Source organism: Triticum dicoccoides, chromosome 5A (assembly GCF_002162155.2).
Source record: "Triticum dicoccoides isolate Atlit2015 ecotype Zavitan chromosome 5A, WEW_v2.0, whole genome shotgun sequence".
Taxonomy (NCBI): Eukaryota; Viridiplantae; Streptophyta; class Magnoliopsida; order Poales; family Poaceae; genus Triticum; species Triticum dicoccoides.
Genome location: NC_041388.1, coordinates 626617986 through 626636354, shown reverse-complemented (window position 1 = coordinate 626636354; position 18369 = coordinate 626617986). Strand labels below are relative to the sequence as shown.

The following is an 18369-nucleotide window of genomic DNA, read 5'->3' as shown; positions in this document are numbered from 1 at the left end:
CCAACAGACACTTTTGGAGATACCTGTAGTGCACCTTTATAGCCAACCAGTTATGTTGTGACGTTTGGTACACCCAAAGCATTCCTACGGTATCCGGGAGTTGCACAATCTCATGGTCTAAGGAAATGATACTTGACATTAGAAAAGCTCTTAGCAAATGAACTACACGATCTTGTGCTATGCTTAGGATTGGGTCTTGTCCATCACATCATTCTCCTAATGATGTGATCCCGTTATCAATGACATCCAATGTCCATGGTCAGGAAATCATAACCATCTATTGATCAACACGCTAGTCAACTAGAAGCTTACTAGGGACATGTTGTGTTCTATGTATTCACACATGTATTACGGTTTCCAGTTAATACAATTATAGCATGAAAAATAGACAATTATCATGAACAAGGAAATACAATAATAACCATTTTATTATTGCCTCTAGGGCATATTTCCAACAATATATAGGAGGATGAAGTAGGTCGGTGGAGCAACGAGGGGGGAGGGCGCGCCCGGGGGGTAGGTGCGCCCCCTGCCTCGTGCCTCGTTGATTGCTTGACGTCCACTCCAAGTCATCTGGATCACGTTTGTTCCAAAAATCACGCTCCCGAAGGTTTCATTCCGTTTGGACTCTGTTTGATATTCATTTTCTACGAAACACTGAAATAGGCAAAAAAAATAGCAATTTGGGTTGGGCCTCCGGTTAATAGGTTAGTCCCAAAAATAATATAAAAGTGTAAAATAAATCCCATTAACATCCAAAATAGATAATATAATAGCATGGAACAATCAAAAATTATAGATACGTTGGAGACGTATCAGACATGAGCAATCTAGGTATTGTAGCCCTTGAGAATATATAACCTATTACCTAATGAGGAGGATGATGATGAGGAGGGTTTAGAGATTATGGACACTGTAGAGCCTCTGATAAGGGAGGGCATTGTTCCGTCTCTTACCGATACTACATTTCCGAAGGGTGATGAGGAGAAACCCAAGCGACCCTGGAAACGGAAAATTTATCCGACTTCGGCGGTTCGTAGAAGTGCTAGGGTCAAACATAAGAAAAAAATCATGATGACCTATGAAAGGAATCTTCTGGAATAGCAGAGGTCTAGCTGACTTGGCTAAACGTAGGTTCCTGGCTGAGACAACAGTAGAACAACATCTAGATTTTATTGCACTTATGGAAACAAGACGAGATATTTTTACCTCACAATTCCTTGGAACCCTTTCTAGTGGAATTGATTTTGATTGGCACATCTTACCTCCTAGAGGAAGATCCGGTGGGATTTTGCTAGGGGTCAGATGTGAAACACTTGAGGTGTTGAATGTGGTTCGGGGAGATTTTACGGTCAAGTTTCGGGTGAGATCAAAATTGGATGGTTTCCGATGGTCTCTTGTGGCTGTATATGGAGCGGCACAACCTGAACTTAAACCAGATTTTCTAGCCGACCTAGTATGGATATGTGGAAATGAAACTCTACCATTTTAGTCGGTGGGGATTTTAATATAATCCGGAGAAGAAATGAAAGAAACAATGATAATTTTGATGGGCGTTGGTCTATGATGTTCAACATGATTATCGAGAGTCTCAATTTGCGAGAAATTGAACTCACTGGTAGACAATTTACTCGGGCCAATTCTCTGCCCACTCCCACTTATGAGAAATTGGATAGGGTACTTGCCAGTGTAGAATGGGAACAAAAGTACCCTTTGGTGTCGGTTCATGCGATGCAGAGAGCGGTCTCAGACCACACACCCCTTCTTGTAGACTTGGGAGAGGCTACACACGTTGCAAATAAAAATGCCTTTTCTTTCGAACTAAGTTGGTTTGAGAAAGAAAACTTTTTGGAGATCATTGCTCGCGAATGGGCAAAACCTGTGACTGGACGCACTAGTATTGAACGATGGAAGAATAAGATCAGACATCTGAGACAGTTTTTGAGGGGTTGGGATAGAAATGAGAGTGGGATTTACAAACAAGAGAAAGAACGACTCACTCATTTAATTGAGGTGCTAGACTTAAAAGCCGAGACTAATCTCCTTACTATTAGTGATCAAAACTCCAAGTCCGAAGCTGAGTAAGGCTTACGGGCTCTTCTTAGAGAAGAGGAGCTCAAGTGGGCACTGCGTGCTAAAGTGCTTAAGGTCGTCCAAGGGGATGACAATACAAAATTCTTCCATTTGATTGTGAATGGTAAACATAGGAAGAAGAAAATTATACAGCTTGAACAGGACGAGGAGACCATTGTGGGGCATGAGAATTTGAAGGCTTATATTACTAATTACTATAAACAAATTTTTGGGCATCCGGAAGCAAGCACGGTGGCCCTTGATGAATCTGTGTTTGGAGATATACCACAACTCCAGGAAGAGGAGAATGGTATTTTATCTGCACCTTTTACTGAGAAGGAGATTTTTAGTGCCATCTCACAAATGAAACCGAATAAAGCACCGGGACCAGATGGGTTTCCAGCTGAATTCTATAAGAAATGTTGGCATATTATTAAGGATGATCTTATGCCTATGTTTCATGACTTTTTTAGTGGTCATCTCGAGCTATTTCACCTAAACTTTGGTTTGATTACGTTGTCACCCAAGAAAGAAGAAGCAGTTCGGATTGAACAATTTAGGCCAATATGTCTTCTTAATGTGAGTTTCAAAATTTTCACAAAGGTTGGTACCAACAGATTGACACAGATTGCTCATTCAGTGGTACAACCGAGTCAAACAGCGTTCATGCCAGGTCGACACATACTTGAAGGGGTAGTCGTTTTGCATGAAACGCTTCACGAAATCCATTCGAAGAAGCTAGATGGGGTTATCTTCAAAGTGGATTTTGAGAAGGCATATGATAAAGTTAAATGGCCTTTCCTTCAGCAGGCAATGCGCATGAAAGGATTTAGTGAGGCTTGGCGGAACCAAGTGGGTTCTCAAGTCTAGAATGGTAGTGTCGGAATTAAGGTCAACGATGATATCAGCCATTACTTTCAGACACATAAGGGTTTGAGACAAGGTGATTTGTATCCTCTCTTGTTTAATGTAGTGGCTGATATGTTGGCCATTCTCATCGGCAGAGCCAAGCAGCATGGTCAAGTGGAGGGCTTAGTTCCTCATTTGGTCGATGGAGGTGTTTCCATCTTGCAATATGCTGATGACATGGTCTTTTTTGTGGAACATGACATTGCCAAAGCGCGTAACATGAAACTAATATTATGCCTCTTCGAACAATTGTCTGGCTTAAAGATTAACTTTCACAAGAGTGAGTTGTTTTGCTTTGGGAGGGCCAAAGACGAGCAAGACACTTATAGACAACTTTTCGGGTGTGAATTAGGGTCTTTACCATTTAGTTATTTGGGCATACCAATTCATCACCGTAAGTTGTCTAATAAAGAATGGAAGTGTATCAAAGATCGAATTGAGAAAAAATTGAGTTGCTAGAAGGGCAAGCTTATGTCTTATGCAGGTCGGCTGGTGCTAATTAATCCGGTACTGACCAGTATGCCGATGTTCCTATTATCTTTCTTCGAAATTCCGAAAGGTGTCTGAAAGCGACTTGATTTCTTCAGGTCTCGTTTCTTTTAGCAGTCAGATGAGGCCAAAAGAAAGTACCGACTGGCGCGATGGGACATCCTGTGCCCAGGTTACCATGAGACCAACTGACTTGCCATTCTGGAAAGGGCTGATGCGAACGAAGGATTTGTTTTTCCGTAGGATCGAATTCTTGTTGGCAATGGGATGTCAACAAGATTTTGGGAAGACACGTGGTTAGGAGGGACACCTCTGGCCATGCAATATTCTATCCTTTATAACATTGCACAACGTAAGGGGGATTACGTAGGCACAGTGTTACAAACGATTCCTTTAAATATTCAGTTCAGACGTGCGCTAGTTGGTGAGTGATGGTCTGCCTGGTTGCATTTGGTTCGGAGATTGATAGATGTTCAACTTTCCGACCAGCCGGACTCGATCCATTGGACACTAGCTAAAAACGGGGTTTTTACGGTGAAATCTTTCTATATGGACTTGATTAATTCTGGCCCAATCTCAAGATCGTTGTATATTTGGAAGACTAAGGTCCCCTTGCGTATTAAAATCTTTATGTGGTTTGTCCATAAACAATTCATCCTTACCAAGGATAATTTAATCAAAAGGAGGTGGGTAGGGAGTTCACGTTGTTGTTTTTGTGATCATGACGAAACAATACAACACTTATTTCTTGATTGCTCACTCGCCAAATTGCTTTGGAGAACCATTCATATTGCCTTCAACATTAATCCTCCGGTTGATATTGAATCGTTGTTCGGAACGTGGTTAATTGGGGTTGAACATATTACTGCAGCTCGTATTCGGATTGAAATATGTGCGCTTTTGTGGGCTATATGAAACTGTCGAAATGATTTGATTTTTAACAAACAACATAATTTGAATTTGTTACAGGTTATCTTCAGAGCTATCGCATGGATCCGTACGTGGTCATTACTCACTCCTATGGACTCCGGGTAGCCTTTGATTACTGGGTGCACCCACTAGGAGATGGTAGCACAGGTTATATTCAACCGGTTCGGATGACGGTCGCATAATAGGATAGAAGTCTAGAGAGCTTATCCTTTATTTCGTCTTACCGGTTGTAATTTTGAGACTATATTTTTTTCTTTATTTTACTCCTTTTGCGAGCTGTAATTTCGGGACGACTTTGTGACACTTTTGTGGCTTTTTAATAAGATGGATGCATGCATCATCATGATGCAGAGGCCGGGGGTACGCCTCCATTTCCAAAATAATAACATTTTTAAAATATATGTTTTTGATGTATACTTTTATTCAATAAATTTTGCACATTTTTTTGTACATTACGACATTTTTTATACACATTTTAAAATTTTAAATACATGATCAACATTTTTTCATATACATTATATATTTTTTATACATGAGAAAAAAATTATACACTGATTTAACATTTTTGAAATGCTGGATTAAAAAATTTAAATACATGATCAGCATTTTTCGTACACATGTTATTTTTTTGTGTACAATTTTTCGTACACATGTTATATTTTTTGTGTACAATTTTCTTAAATCTGCATAGGGCAGATATGGAGATGTCCGGGCACGTCCACCACGTCGAATTGACAGTCTGACCCCTACAAAAAGTCCAAATCCCCCCTCCGACCTACCCCTACAAAAAGTCCAAATCCCCCCTCCGACCTACCCCTTTTCACTTGCTTCTCTATGCCAGACGTCTACAGCTCCGACGCCACCCTTGCGCTGGACTACACCTTGCTGGGTTCGACACATTGTAATTCAAAAAGAGCTATGCAAACATCAATATTCCGTTTGTGAAGGATATAGATTGTGACTATGAATCTTCTATGTGATAAGTAGAGAATATCAATAATGACAGTCCATCTCCTTAACAAATGGTGCAATGATGACTGAAGTTTATTGCTTTTGGACGACCTGGCTATTTAAGCTAGTCGATTCACTCCTCACGCGGCGAGGTGGGACTATACATCCAAAACCTGATGTGAAAATCTTAAGTATGAGCAATTTTTCCGGTGTTTTTAACAACCGCGCCGGCCTAACATGGACTAACATCCAAAATGATCGACTTGTATGTTTTTGCATGTATTAGTTGTTTGAAAGATAGGGTTTGTGATGGCAATACAACCGCAACAGCAACTACTAGACAACGAGTATCCATCCATCAATCATTTTTTTTCGGGGACCATCAATCATTGAATAAACACTAAAAAGAATCATTGAATAAGAGAGAAAAAATGCATCATCATTTCTACAGTTGTACAAACCACAAGCAGTTCCTCTGTTTTCCCCCGCTGAATCTTGACGCTGTCAATTGCTAGCAGCCGGGGCTGGAGCATCCGTGTTTGCAGGCAGAGCCACCGCCGCGGGCGAGCCCTAGCGTGGCGCGTTCCCTGCCAGCGCCGCGACCAAGACGGCAGCGGCCGCGAACGTGCCAACGGCCGCCGCGATGCCCACCCTCCCGCGGAACGCGTCCGCCCCGCCGGCGAAGCAGCCGCGCGCGGCGAGCGCCGCGCCGGACGCCGAGAACAGGAGGGCCTGCGCGGCGGCGTCGAGGAGAGACACGACGATCGAGCCGCCGCCCCCGTGCACGACGAACAGGTAGAGCGCCAGCGCCGAGCAGACGGCCGAGACGACGCTGCCCACCACGAAGTAGCTGCGAGCGCACGAGTCGCAAGGGTAAGTCACCGGCTCTAAGCGACAGGGTAGGTGCACGTACGATATTTTTTGCCAAAACTTACACCAGAGCGCTGTTGTAGGAGACGACGCTGCCCATCACGACGGCGGCGCCCACCGACAGCGCCAGCGCCACGATGCGCAAGGCGAGGCTCGCCGCCTTCGCCCCGCTCATCTCGGCCATTGCCAGGGAATTCGCCGAGAGGATGAGAGCAAAAGCAAGATGTGAAGATGGTTGTAAAGTAAAAGCAGTGTGAAAGTATTTATCAGGGTTTTATCTTCTTTTCGAGCAAGCAAACATCTCGGTACGCCATGTCAAAGATCAGTTAAGAAATAAGTCCGAGAGCCCCAAATGTGCACTCCATCGAAACCTTCAAATGACATATATCATGTACTGGGATCCACAGAATTAAGCAAGCATTCGAAGTCATAATTGTTTAGTTCTGAAAAGATCCAAAGAATGCCATTGACCTGTATCATGTATGTTTGTGATTATACTGGGATTAAGAGAAGAGGTCCATTGGTGAGGAATACACTCAACTTCTTTTACTTTTTTTTTTTGCGAGACGAATACAATCAACTGATGCCCAGTCTTGGCTGTCACTTTGAGCCTCAAAGTTAAAACCTTGTTGTGCAACTTGCGAGTCCCGGGGTTGCGGGGTTTAACAAGGAACAAGGAGCCCATAAACGATTGTTTTATTCGAAGTTGTTCAACGGCCCGTCGAGACAATGATCTTATTAGTAAACAATATTAGTAATCAGTGTCAAGATGAACAAAGGTGCTTTCCCAGGAACTTAATTTTCAAAAAGAACAGATACGGTGGATTGACTTGCGGTTAACTTCGTGTGCATTGACACCCTTTATCCATATAAATTTCTGTCCTGCAATTTTCAAGTCAGGGAGTTGCTCAGTTGACAGGGACAGACATCGTTAACAAAGAATTCATAAATGATGTGCTTATTTCAAGTTGTTCAACGATCGAGCAAGATGATGACCTTGATACTGTTAGTAATAGTGTCGAATCATAGTTCAAGTTTTCCCCTTTGATTGAACAGTTCCATCAAACATACCATCATCTCCATCAGTTAGGACATGCTCACTGTTCTATCTCATTTTCGTCTTATTGATTAATTAAATATCTAACAGAACAGTGAAAGTATATTACATAAATAAAAAGGAACGAAAGGCTAGAGTCAATCCAAGCAGTGAGTTGAGCGCGTTGTGATGTTTTGCTCTTATTCAATAAGTTTGAGATTTCCCCTGAGATTGGTGCTCCATCCTTGAACGTTTGCGGGTATATTCTTGAAAAAAAAATCATTTCTCTGGAGCTAAATATTCAAGCACCCCATGATCAGAACGCCCAGTGATATCTTTTTTCTGGAGCATATCAGAAGCTAACATGATTTCATCAAAAAAGAAGTCCAGCATTGCAAGGCAAATGGGCAGTCCCAAAAAAGATGATGCAGGGTCTCCTTGTCATGTTCTACCACAGAGAGCACAATTGTAGCTGGGCATGCGGAAGGTTCCGTGTGTTTATTCTAGGGACTGTCTATTTTACATCCGTATGAAAACCAATTCGCCTTCAGTCATATTTTTCAGCCAACAAAAGAATGACAAGTGTCCTGTTTCCTGTGTCCTCTGTCCAGTGTTATCTGTCCCACAAATTCACTTTTAAACAGGTCCAGGCCACAAACTTTTGACGGGTCCACACCCGGAACTTTTCAAACACACACAGATATCTACAGTGCCCACTTACAAAAGACTAATTTTACACTAAACAATTACAGTGACAAAACACTAAAAATGCACTGTAAGTCCAGTAAAAATACCACTTGGAAATACAGTGTAAAATCCACTGCAATGCCACTATGATTTACAGTGGAGACTACACTGAAAATACCACTTAAAGAACAGTAAAAAATCCACTAAATAAAGGACTTCAATTTCACTAAGAAAATACAGTGTAAATCCACTTAGATTTACTGTGTAAATTACTGTGTAATCCACTAAGATTTACTATGTAAAAAGAAACTAAAAGTACAGTCAAAATCCACTAAGATTTACTATGTAAAAAGAAACTAAAAGTACAGTCAAAATCCACTAAGATTTACTGTGTAAAACTAAACTATAAGTACAGTAAAAATCCAAAGATTTACTGTGTAGATCCACTAAGATTTACTGTGTAAAACCAATTAAAGTACAGTGTAATTCCACTGGGTAATACAGAGCAAAATCAATAATTACACTGTAAATCATCACGGATTACAGTGAAAAAAGTTCAGAATTACAGTGTAACTTATGCACCTTCAATTCCACTAACAATTACACTGTAATTCCACTAAAAGAAAATTCAAATTCCAAAAATAAGCATTACAGAGGAAAATCAACTGATAATTACACTCAAAATTAGTAGGAATTACAGTTTAAATCAAACTTCGAAATTCCATTAGCTATTAATTCCACTGTAATCCATAAAATTCACTGCACTAAAAAATAATTGCACTGAAACTACTTCCTAACACACCAGACATGACCTGAACAGTGCTCTGCCATTCCATGTAGTTTGGCATATCAGGCGTAGGCTCCACATGCTGTTGCTGCACATAATAGAACAATGCTAGTTCATGAGCTAATGCATAATAGAACATGCTTTCTTCATTAGCTGATGCATATGAGATTTATGCAATGCATTTATATCTTCTACATCATTTGCGCATGTAGTAGCTTGGTAAAAGAGTATGCGCTGCTCTGTAATTTGTCAAGAAACTAGTTAGAGAAAGCATATTTGATAATGTTATTTATTTTCAGGAATGTTTTCTGCTATTAAAAAGCCATACGTTAACAAAATCTGCTTCATCGTCATTCAGGTACAATGCATGCCCCTTGATGCTCCCTTCTTTAGCATTTGGTTCGTATGTATGCACCTGCACTCAAATTTCTTCGAGCCAGACAGAAAACCACTACGAATGCCGATACAATTACACTGATAAGAGATACAAATTACAGTGACAAACCACTACGAAATACAGAATTATTTCAAGTAATTCACTAAAAGAAAGCCTCTTGGGTTTGATTTGCAAAGCCATACACAAGAATACAGTGTAAATCCACTAATGTTTACAGCGAAAAAACAGAAAGATTACATAAATCCACTAAGATTACATTATAAACCAACAAACATATACACTAAGATTATTGTAAGATTGCAAAGAATTACAGTGTAATACCGATAAAATTTAAGTAGAAATCCACTAAGAATTACTCCCTCCGTCCGAAAATACTTGTCAAGATTTCCTTGACAAGTATTTTCGGACGGAGGGAGTACAATGTAAAACCCACTAGGAACTATAAACTAAGAACTAAGAACTAGAATTCAAAGCACTGTAATGGTAAAGTGAAACTGAAGATCCACTGTAAATTATAAATTGTTAGCACTGTAAATTACTTCTGAACTGCCCAACTTACGGAAATTGGGACAAAACAATTACTGTGTCTAGCAAACAAAAATGCAGTTATAATTACAGCGCAAAACAAGTCATAATTACACTGCAAAATACTAAGATTAACATTGCAAAAGCACAAACATTTACAGTGCAAATGCACGAAGAAGTACAGTGCAAAGCCAATAAAGATTTACAGTGTAAATCCACTAAAACTGGGGAGAAAAATAATGATAATCATGACAGTAAACCGAAAACTCTAGTTCCTAAAATCTAAAATCCAAACCTTAGAAAATCAAGAGCTACAGCAGGACCAACCTACATCAAGCTATGGACTCGAAGGACGCGAAATTCAACGGCAAACTAGCATCAACACTTACACGCTAAAAATGGGAATTACAAAATGCAAATCCACTAGGAATTACACTCTAAACCCAGTAGGAATTACACCGAAAGCCAAAATGAATTACATTCTAAACCAACTGCAAATCCAATGACAAATACAGTATAAATCCGATGAAATACATTGTAAACCCAGCGAGAGGTACAGTGTAAGTCCACTAGGAATTACACTGCAAAACCAAACAGGAATTACACTGCAAATCCAATAGGAATTACACTGTAAATCCGATGAGAATTACAGAGACAATCCCAAGGCAACCAGGGGACCAACCATACATCCACACAGTGACAACAAAAAACGGCCCAGGGGAAAATTAACACATAGATACACTAACTAACAACACTTGAGAGCAGGGGACTGAACACGATCCACTATGTTCAGATTGCACAATATCGCGTACAGATCAACCAAACAACCAGCCGAATTCAAACAAGTAACCACAATGTCATGCCCCATCTCATGATAGATCTCACAAAATACAAGAGGGATTTGGGGAGGATAGGATATGGAGAGGAGAGTTGGGAGAGGTTCAGAGAACAGGAGAGACGGTTCAGACTTAACTCACGCATGCCCAGCTAATATACAGAGCACACACACCCTGTCACGTGGGCACACCAGTCAGCCCACCACACCTACTCGAGGCTTCACCCTCTGCAACCATGTCTGACTGTTGTGTTCTGCGCCATCGTCTGGATCATCAAGTTCAGGCGACTCGTTGTCCACCGGCGCCGACGCAGGTGAAGGCGTGACACACATACAGATCAATCAAACTAACAAGTAAACAAAAAGCCTAATCAAATTCGCATGGCAGACGAGTTTCAATCCCAGAAACGACGCAACCTCACACATCTACAGCAGAGGATGTGGGAGATTAACACAAGCAACGGATCTGACCGAGAAAACCCTAAGCACTAACAAGCAGATCTGAGGAACAAACAAAGGGATGGAACATACCAAATCAGACGAACAAAATCGACGAGCGGCGAAATAATGGGGCCTGGAGCGGCGAGGGGCAGCTCCAAATCGCCATGGCGATCTCTCTCACTCGCCTCTGTTCCGGATTACATGTTCGAAATGACAAGGGGGTCGAGCGGCGAGGAAAGAGACAGAAGAAGCTACACGGGGAGAAAAGAAAAAACACTGGCGCGGGATAGCGAGCGGAGCCGAACGAAGCGGACCCGATAAGAAAAGTCAGCGTCAACAAAGGACGGAAAGAAACACGAATCTCGTGACGGAGATCACGCGGCTCAAAAAACGCATGAAAGCCAAATGTTTTCATCCGTATGAAAAATTAGCAATTCCGTTATTCTATCATGGCCTTGAACCAGTTCAGAAAGCGTGAAGGATGTTCAAACTTCAACGTCATCAATGGGGATGCTAAGCTGTGGGCGTGGTTCCAGTGGACAGCATTGACCTGAATTTAGTTCAGGTGACACTGACACAATTGCTTATTCAATGCTCTATTTCTTCTTCAGACCTTCACATGCTGATTTTTCTGCATTGGACTGAAGACAGTGTCACAAGTCCGCTGCATAGAATATATTCTTTCCATCACAAATATCCACGAATATATCTTGATCATCGTAATAGCCTGATAGCCTCAGAGGATTTGACTAGGAGTATGTAATGCTGTTGAGAAGCCATCGGTGATTAGCCGAAGGAAGGCTATTAATCAATAAGGAACCAACAAAAAGTTGTTGCCATGGTTTAGCAAAACCAGTCAAATACACGATAAAATTTATGAGCTATCTAGTTTAGACTTCATGTGTACCCATAGCCTGTACCACTGTATTGTCTGCCAAAATATATGAAAATGGTCTACTCTTCCTTTCACAAGTGTTGTCATATTGAAATTTCTTCCTTTCCTGATAGGACCACATGTCCACATTTGATTCAATGAACAGTAAGGTTAGAATCCATTAGTAGATCAGTTTATCCATGGTGATGGGATTTGGTTGATGCCTTTACATATTCATCAAAAAAAGAAAGATGGATGTGTCCACTGGAGGCAGTAGCCAGGTAAGCACGTCCTGCCGTTATTAGTGTTTAGCCGTGTCGGGACAGTTTAAAACTGACCACGAAATGTAATTGCAGTTCAGATTTCAGAAAAGATGATATACTTGCAGTGCATGGACAAGTAATATAAACCTGGTACTCGTAGTACAGTACCTGTACATAACTGCACGAGTAACCGGGTTCAAGCTTCAAACGCCCGTAATCCAAGAATTTTGAGATAGTTATAGGGCCAGTAGTCTTGAGCTTTTAGAAGTTCCTGACGAACTAATGGTGCCTCCCTTTGCTAAATTAGATCGTACTGTACTACTCCCTCCGTCCGGGTTTATTAGGCCTCTTAGCAAAAACCAGCCACGGACTGTTTTTGTAAGGCCCCGATCGATGTGCGTGTTCACTTTCCTCGATCCCCTCTGCTGAACGCGCGGCGATTGGCTGCAGTTTTTTGTGAGTCGATGCATGCACACATAGAACCAGCTGTACGCAATAACTACCGCATGTGGAGGTGCGCTGATTCGTTGCATGCAAAAGCAAAACCAACAACCAGCTGCCATGACGCTTGGAAATAACTGCAGACTAATCTAATTGGTTGCAGTTATGCTCAGAAATCATGGATGCTTGCCAATAATATTCTCCCTTGGTACTCGAGTTTTGGCTAGCAGGCCCAATAAACCCGGACGGAGGGAATAACTAACTTGGGAGATGGAAAAGTCATAGACCTTGGTGGGAAGGGTGGCCTGATGCTCCTGCTGATGAACCTTCATTATGCCACTGAGGATGAAAACTATGTAAAACACTGCTTGATGGTGGTCGTCTACTATTCTAGTTCTTGTACCCAATGATGGTAGCCTCCCTTTGTGATGATACAGAGCCTCTTGTCAATGTCACTTCTGAACAATATTGTAGCAGTTTTGTCAATTTTAGCACGAGGGATATAATAACATATTCCTATTCACAATGATACGATGCAAGTGGTCAAGAGAAACATCATATGCAGAGAGAAGAAAACATGGAAAGATGAGTTCAGAAGGCATAATGATTGTACCAAATGCGCAATCCATATGAAGTCTGTACTCCATTATTAATTGTGCGAATCACTAGAGCAAGGCTTGCAGAGTAGAAAAATATATTAACAAATTCAAAATAAGGACTTGCTAATTCTCATCTAGATGAGAATTAACAAAGCCTCATCTAACTCCTACACTACTTGATTAATGAAAAAGAAAAAGTCCCTACGAAGCTCCGCATAAATTCCAACGGTTTAGGAGTTAGATGAGACATAGTTATTTCTCATCTAGATGAGAGATGGACACACCCTAACATATTCTTCATTCATCAAATTTAATGACGAAATTCAAAGCAAGGCTGAGCATGCATGTATGGCTGAACATTTGAACTAAATTTAAAAACAGTTATGGCACATGCAGGCAGAATGAGAATTGTACGTAGAATAAAGAGAAAGATGTGTTGCCAGAAGATATCCAAGGACAGCAAGAGGCGAAGCACCTACAATAATTGTAGACATGTGTTAACCAGCATCAGACATGGCCATTTCTATGTTACTCGAAGATAAATGTACATACTGATACACTACGTATCGAACCATTTTATTTCTGTTGACCCGACTTTTAGGGAAAAAAAATGTTGTAGGTGCTAATTACGAGATAAAAGGTCAAGAAACAAATGAAAAATCAGAAATACTCTGTTGAGAGCAAGTAGGCCAGGAGAACAATGAACAGAGGAGAAGAAGAAGAACAGAGGAGAGAGGAGAGGAATCGTTCTCGTTGTCCACAACAAACCACGGGCCGTCGACTACAGAGCAGTGCCAGGCGCAGGCGCTGTTAGCAGATAGACAAGGAGTACGGATCTAAGATCAATTAAGCACCATATGTGATTCAACGAATCTGATGAGAAGAAGCTGTTGATGATTCTTGCTTTCAGAGGAACGTGGAAGAAGAGAAGGAGGCGAGCTAGCCTTCTGCTCCTTCACAGACGCGGCGGCCGGGTCCACCCGACCCAACTGCCGCCGCGGAGGTGACTCCCAGGGCGGTGGCGACCGTCGGCCCGAACCTGCTCCTGCCGGCGCGGCTACACGTCGCGCGGCGGCCATCGTTCGGCGCCCTCTGACGAGATCTCGCAAGCAGCGGCGGTATCAGGCCCTCCCTCCCCTTCTGAGTTGGCCGGCGACGAACACCCGTGTAGCCGTCGTGATGGAGGAAGAAGTAAACCCGACTGATTATCAGATGGAGCAGATCAGCAGATTGAAAGCAGTTATCAGTAGTTTGTTGCAACAGACCGTTTTTCTTATAGTCCAGCCCATCGAATGATCGAGAAACGAGAAGCTCATCACAAACTCCAGAATGATCTTACTGAACACTTGATTCTTGTGGTTTTATCAAGTTTATTTTGGATTATCACCTCATTTGGACCCTTGGGTGTGTATGGATTCGAAAAATTAAATTTGAAATGTTGTTGAATTGCATGCATTGAAATTATCAAGTTTCTAATTAATACATGTGCAGTGCAGGTATCCAGTTGAAATGGAGTATATAACCAAAAAATGAAAGAATTGGCAAAGACATATTTTACGAAGTTAAAATATAAAGGTTTTTTTTATTAGCTCCATGTTTTTTAACTCCTCAAATAGTACCCATTTAGGGAGTGAAAATTTAGGAGTTCCATTAGAGATGCCTAAAGGGGCTGATCGGGTGTTCAATCATCGGCACCCGCGTTATATCCATACGACAGTGTGATATAACCAATTTCTAGAGCGAGCCATCATAGATAGACTTGCCGACACGTTGTCACAATCTCATAACCAATTTCCTTGTCTTCTTCCTTTTGATTATTTGTCTTCTTTTACGATTGTGTGTGATGTGTCTTCTACAATATTCTTAGTCACGTCTGTCAACGATATGTAACGAAGGCGGCTAGAGCCTAGGGAACTGCATGGAGTAGTTAACATTTTTACAAACGAATTCATGACAATCAATGTATGGCACTATCAATCAATCTTCTTCATGACTAACTAAACTTGTACAAACTCGCAAGTTGTGCAATGATATGGAGTGAGGTAAGATATATAGTCGACGTTGACTAGGGCTCGGTGTTGTTTATAAGCCATCAAGTACCACCCCTTGTCTGGAATGATTGATTAGCCTTCCTCGGCCAGCAAAACCTACTTGTTAATTGCAAATGTTATGTCATTGATCATTTGCGTATTGCAACTAACTACACCATAAAATGGCATATTTAAAATCAACTGTGAATAATCAACACGCGTTCTTATCTCAAGGTGAAGAGACCATGAGACTAAGTAATATGTTTTGACGATGAGTCTTGATTGTGAGGAGATTAGGTAGCTAGTTAGGCAGGTATAAACATACAAAATTTGTGTTAGGTCTGCCTGCTCGAATTTTGTAGCACCCCGATTCCATAATCTTACTGATTGAAGGTATATCATAGTCAAGAAAAGTTAATTGTATATGTTCTGCAATTGGGTCTACATTTCTTTTTTAGGACAAATTGGGCCTACATGTTGTTCCAATCATTTTCCCACTATGCGACCACACCATAGGCAGCAGCTTCCGACTTCTAACATGAGTTAGTTGGGACTCTGGACTAGTCATGAGGCCCTCGACCAGCGCATTACTTGTTCTGATCAACTAATATGGATCCAGCATGCAGGCATGTATGTCCAGCTGAGGTACAAACATCATACTCAAAATCCAATTATATTGGTATAGCCTCGAACTCCCACCGCAAGGTCTAAGCCTTTGATAAAATCCCAAAAATCTAAAAGCACATATATAGTTGTGATATCTTAGCTGCGACACGCCATGATTGTTAAGTTGAAAAACAAAATTCAAAAATCAGAAGGCAGGTATAATTGCGGCATCTTAGCATACAACGCATGATGATTGCTTTTCTTCCCTAAAAGATGGTCTCTTAGTAGGAAGTATATGGTACTTTTGTTCATTGCACAACATGTGTTTTCTTAGTCACATGTTTATCATTTAATTTTTATCATCTGATAATGATAAAACATGGAAACAATTATATTACCGAAAAGGACTTTCTCCTTGCTTTATATTTAAAGCAAGATAACAGAACTATACAAGGTGATGAAGATACCCTCTTAAAAACCAGATCAAAGGTAAAACAAGAGTAAGGAATAGCAACCCCCACCGAAAAGCAATAGAGACTATCATTGAAACCACGCCTCAATGGAAAATCATCAGGCATCATGCGGTTAAACACACATCAAGAGTTTTTTTTCGAGAAATTTCCAATCTATTCATTTTCAATTATGGCAGTACAAAGAACAACAGAGGTAATAAAGATTACAACCATGTCCATGGACCGCCTAGCAATGACTACAAGCACTGGAGGGAGCCGAAGGCGCGTCACCGTCACCCCTCCCTCACCAGAGCCGGACAAAACTTATTGTGCTAGATAGTCGGAAAGTCGTCGTGCTAAGCCCCCATAGGACCAGTGCACCAGAGTAGTAACCATCGTCGATGAAGAAAGTCATAGATCGGAAGGATCAAACCTGTAAACTCCCAGCCGAAGACGAACGAAGACCGGATCCAAACAGATCCACCGAAGACCAGCACCGACCTAATCCTGTGAGATCCGACAGAGACACACCTCCATACGAATCTGCTAGTCTGGCTAAACTCATGTTGCACGATGCATGTAGCCAGCCCATGCACCCTGGTAGTGGTAAGGTCATCAAATGTTCTCTTGTTGTAATGCAGGGTGACATAAAGAAGACCAACAATATATTATCTTCGAGGTATGACAATTTCAGGTAATGTCACCCTGTTCTTTCAAATGAATTATCTGATTGTGATGCTGCTAATCTTTTGCATATGCATCTCGAGCATATGGACTGAACTTTGGTTTGTTGCGTAGCAATAGAAGCCTGCCCATTGCTTTTAACCGTAGGCTGGAGTCAACGAGCCTCGTCGTCGGTTTTCATAGGAGAAACATATGCGACAGTTAATATGGAACGGAGAGAGCGGTAGTCAATCAAATACTAGAACGGCGGAAATTAATGCAGACAACAGCAGCACAACGAACAAGTTGCTCCCTTCATAACGTAGATACAAAATATAGTAGTGACCAACTAACAGCTGCACAATTGGAATGTGGTAAAAAATCGAAGCAGTCAATTAGCATTATTGTACGTAACTAATACTCTGGCTAATGCTTGTGGTGGCACCCATGCTCGCAGCCGGCGTCCGATTCGCAGTCCGACCCGGAGCTGCAGAAGGACAGCTTCAAGTTCTTCACCAGCTCCGCGGCCGACACGGCGCCGGCGGCGGCCAGCGAGATGTACATGGCCATGTGCACCTGGCTGCAGAAGTTATTTGTGCCCCGGACGGTGCCATCGCAGACGCTGACGCGCCCGCGCCCGCGCGGTGAGCAGTAGGACATGTACTCGGTGGTGGCGAAGGCGGCGCCGGTCGCCGAGTAGAGCAGCGCCGGCGCGGTGACGTCGAGGAGCGGCACGAGCACCTTGGAGCACTTGCCGCTGCCCTTCTTCCACACGCTCAGGAAGATGGCCACCCCCACCATGACCGCCGCAATGGCGTTCGCCACCACCAGGTACCTGCACGCACGAACCCGCCTTGTCAGAGCGCACGCACAAACTAGGCTCGTAAACGGGTATACCTGCATGCACGAATTCCGTCTCTAAAGGAGAAAAGCGTATTAGGCGTACACAAAGGGGCCGAAGTCGCTGTAAGTGACGGTGTGTGCCTCGGCGCCGTTCGGGAGGACGATGGTGCACTGGCTGGCCGTGACCATGAGAGCCGCCGAAGCCACGGCGAGCCCCATGGCGACGACGCGGGCGGCGACGTTGACCGCTTTCAGGCGGCCTTTCGACTCGTCGCCATCGCCATCGCAAGGCATGATCGACCGGGACCGGGAGGGGAAGAGAACTGATTGAAGTCAAGATGGTAAGCTAACTTTTGGTTCTCTGGCTTGGACCAAATTGCTAGTAGCCTCAATTAGTCCACTACTCAAGAGTCGAGATTAGTGTGTATATATAAGGTTTGTGACAAGGGGATGTTCGTCGTGGATGTAGTCAAACGAGCCTGTGATTGGAGGGAGCACCAACCAACGTTAGGTCGTTAGACAACTACGCTCACGTACCTAGCGTTAGTTGCTTGCTCGCTCACTTCACCTCTCATTACTTATTTTGTTAATTCTCACTCCATTTGTCCTATAATTAGCGGTTACAAGCAATATTCTTTTCTCTATAGCAAGTCCGTTTTTCTTGTCTC

The 18369-nt window shown here is 42.3% G+C and overlaps 2 protein-coding genes and 1 long non-coding RNA gene across 3 annotated transcripts; all 3 read right to left on the bottom strand.

Annotated features, from left to right (window-relative positions):
- Positions 1 to 5922: 5922 nt before the first annotated feature.
- Positions 5923 to 6447, bottom strand: LOC119300207 (CASP-like protein 1U1). The gene is made up of 2 exons (XM_037577236.1): positions 6288 to 6447; positions 5923 to 6202 (listed from the first exon to the last, which is right to left on the bottom strand). The coding sequence occupies exons 1-2, from the start codon at positions 6404 to 6406 to the stop codon at positions 5923 to 5925; spliced, it is 399 nt and encodes a 132-aa protein (XP_037433133.1). The 5' UTR covers positions 6407 to 6447.
- Positions 6448 to 8431: 1984 nt separating this feature from the next.
- Positions 8432 to 11226, bottom strand: LOC119303532. Its single transcript, XR_005147939.1, has 2 exons — positions 11021 to 11226; positions 8432 to 8820 (listed from the first exon to the last, which is right to left on the bottom strand). It is a non-coding gene; the product is annotated as an uncharacterized LOC119303532 (long non-coding RNA).
- A 5892-nt stretch (positions 11227 to 17118) lies between these two features.
- Positions 17119 to 18104, bottom strand: LOC119303531 (CASP-like protein 1U3). The gene is made up of 2 exons (XM_037580661.1): positions 17805 to 18104; positions 17119 to 17693 (listed from the first exon to the last, which is right to left on the bottom strand). Exons 1-2 carry the CDS (start codon positions 17993 to 17995, stop codon positions 17285 to 17287), a joined length of 600 nt encoding a protein of 199 aa, XP_037436558.1. The 5' UTR covers positions 17996 to 18104; the 3' UTR covers positions 17119 to 17284.
- Positions 18105 to 18369: the final 265 nt, after the last annotated feature.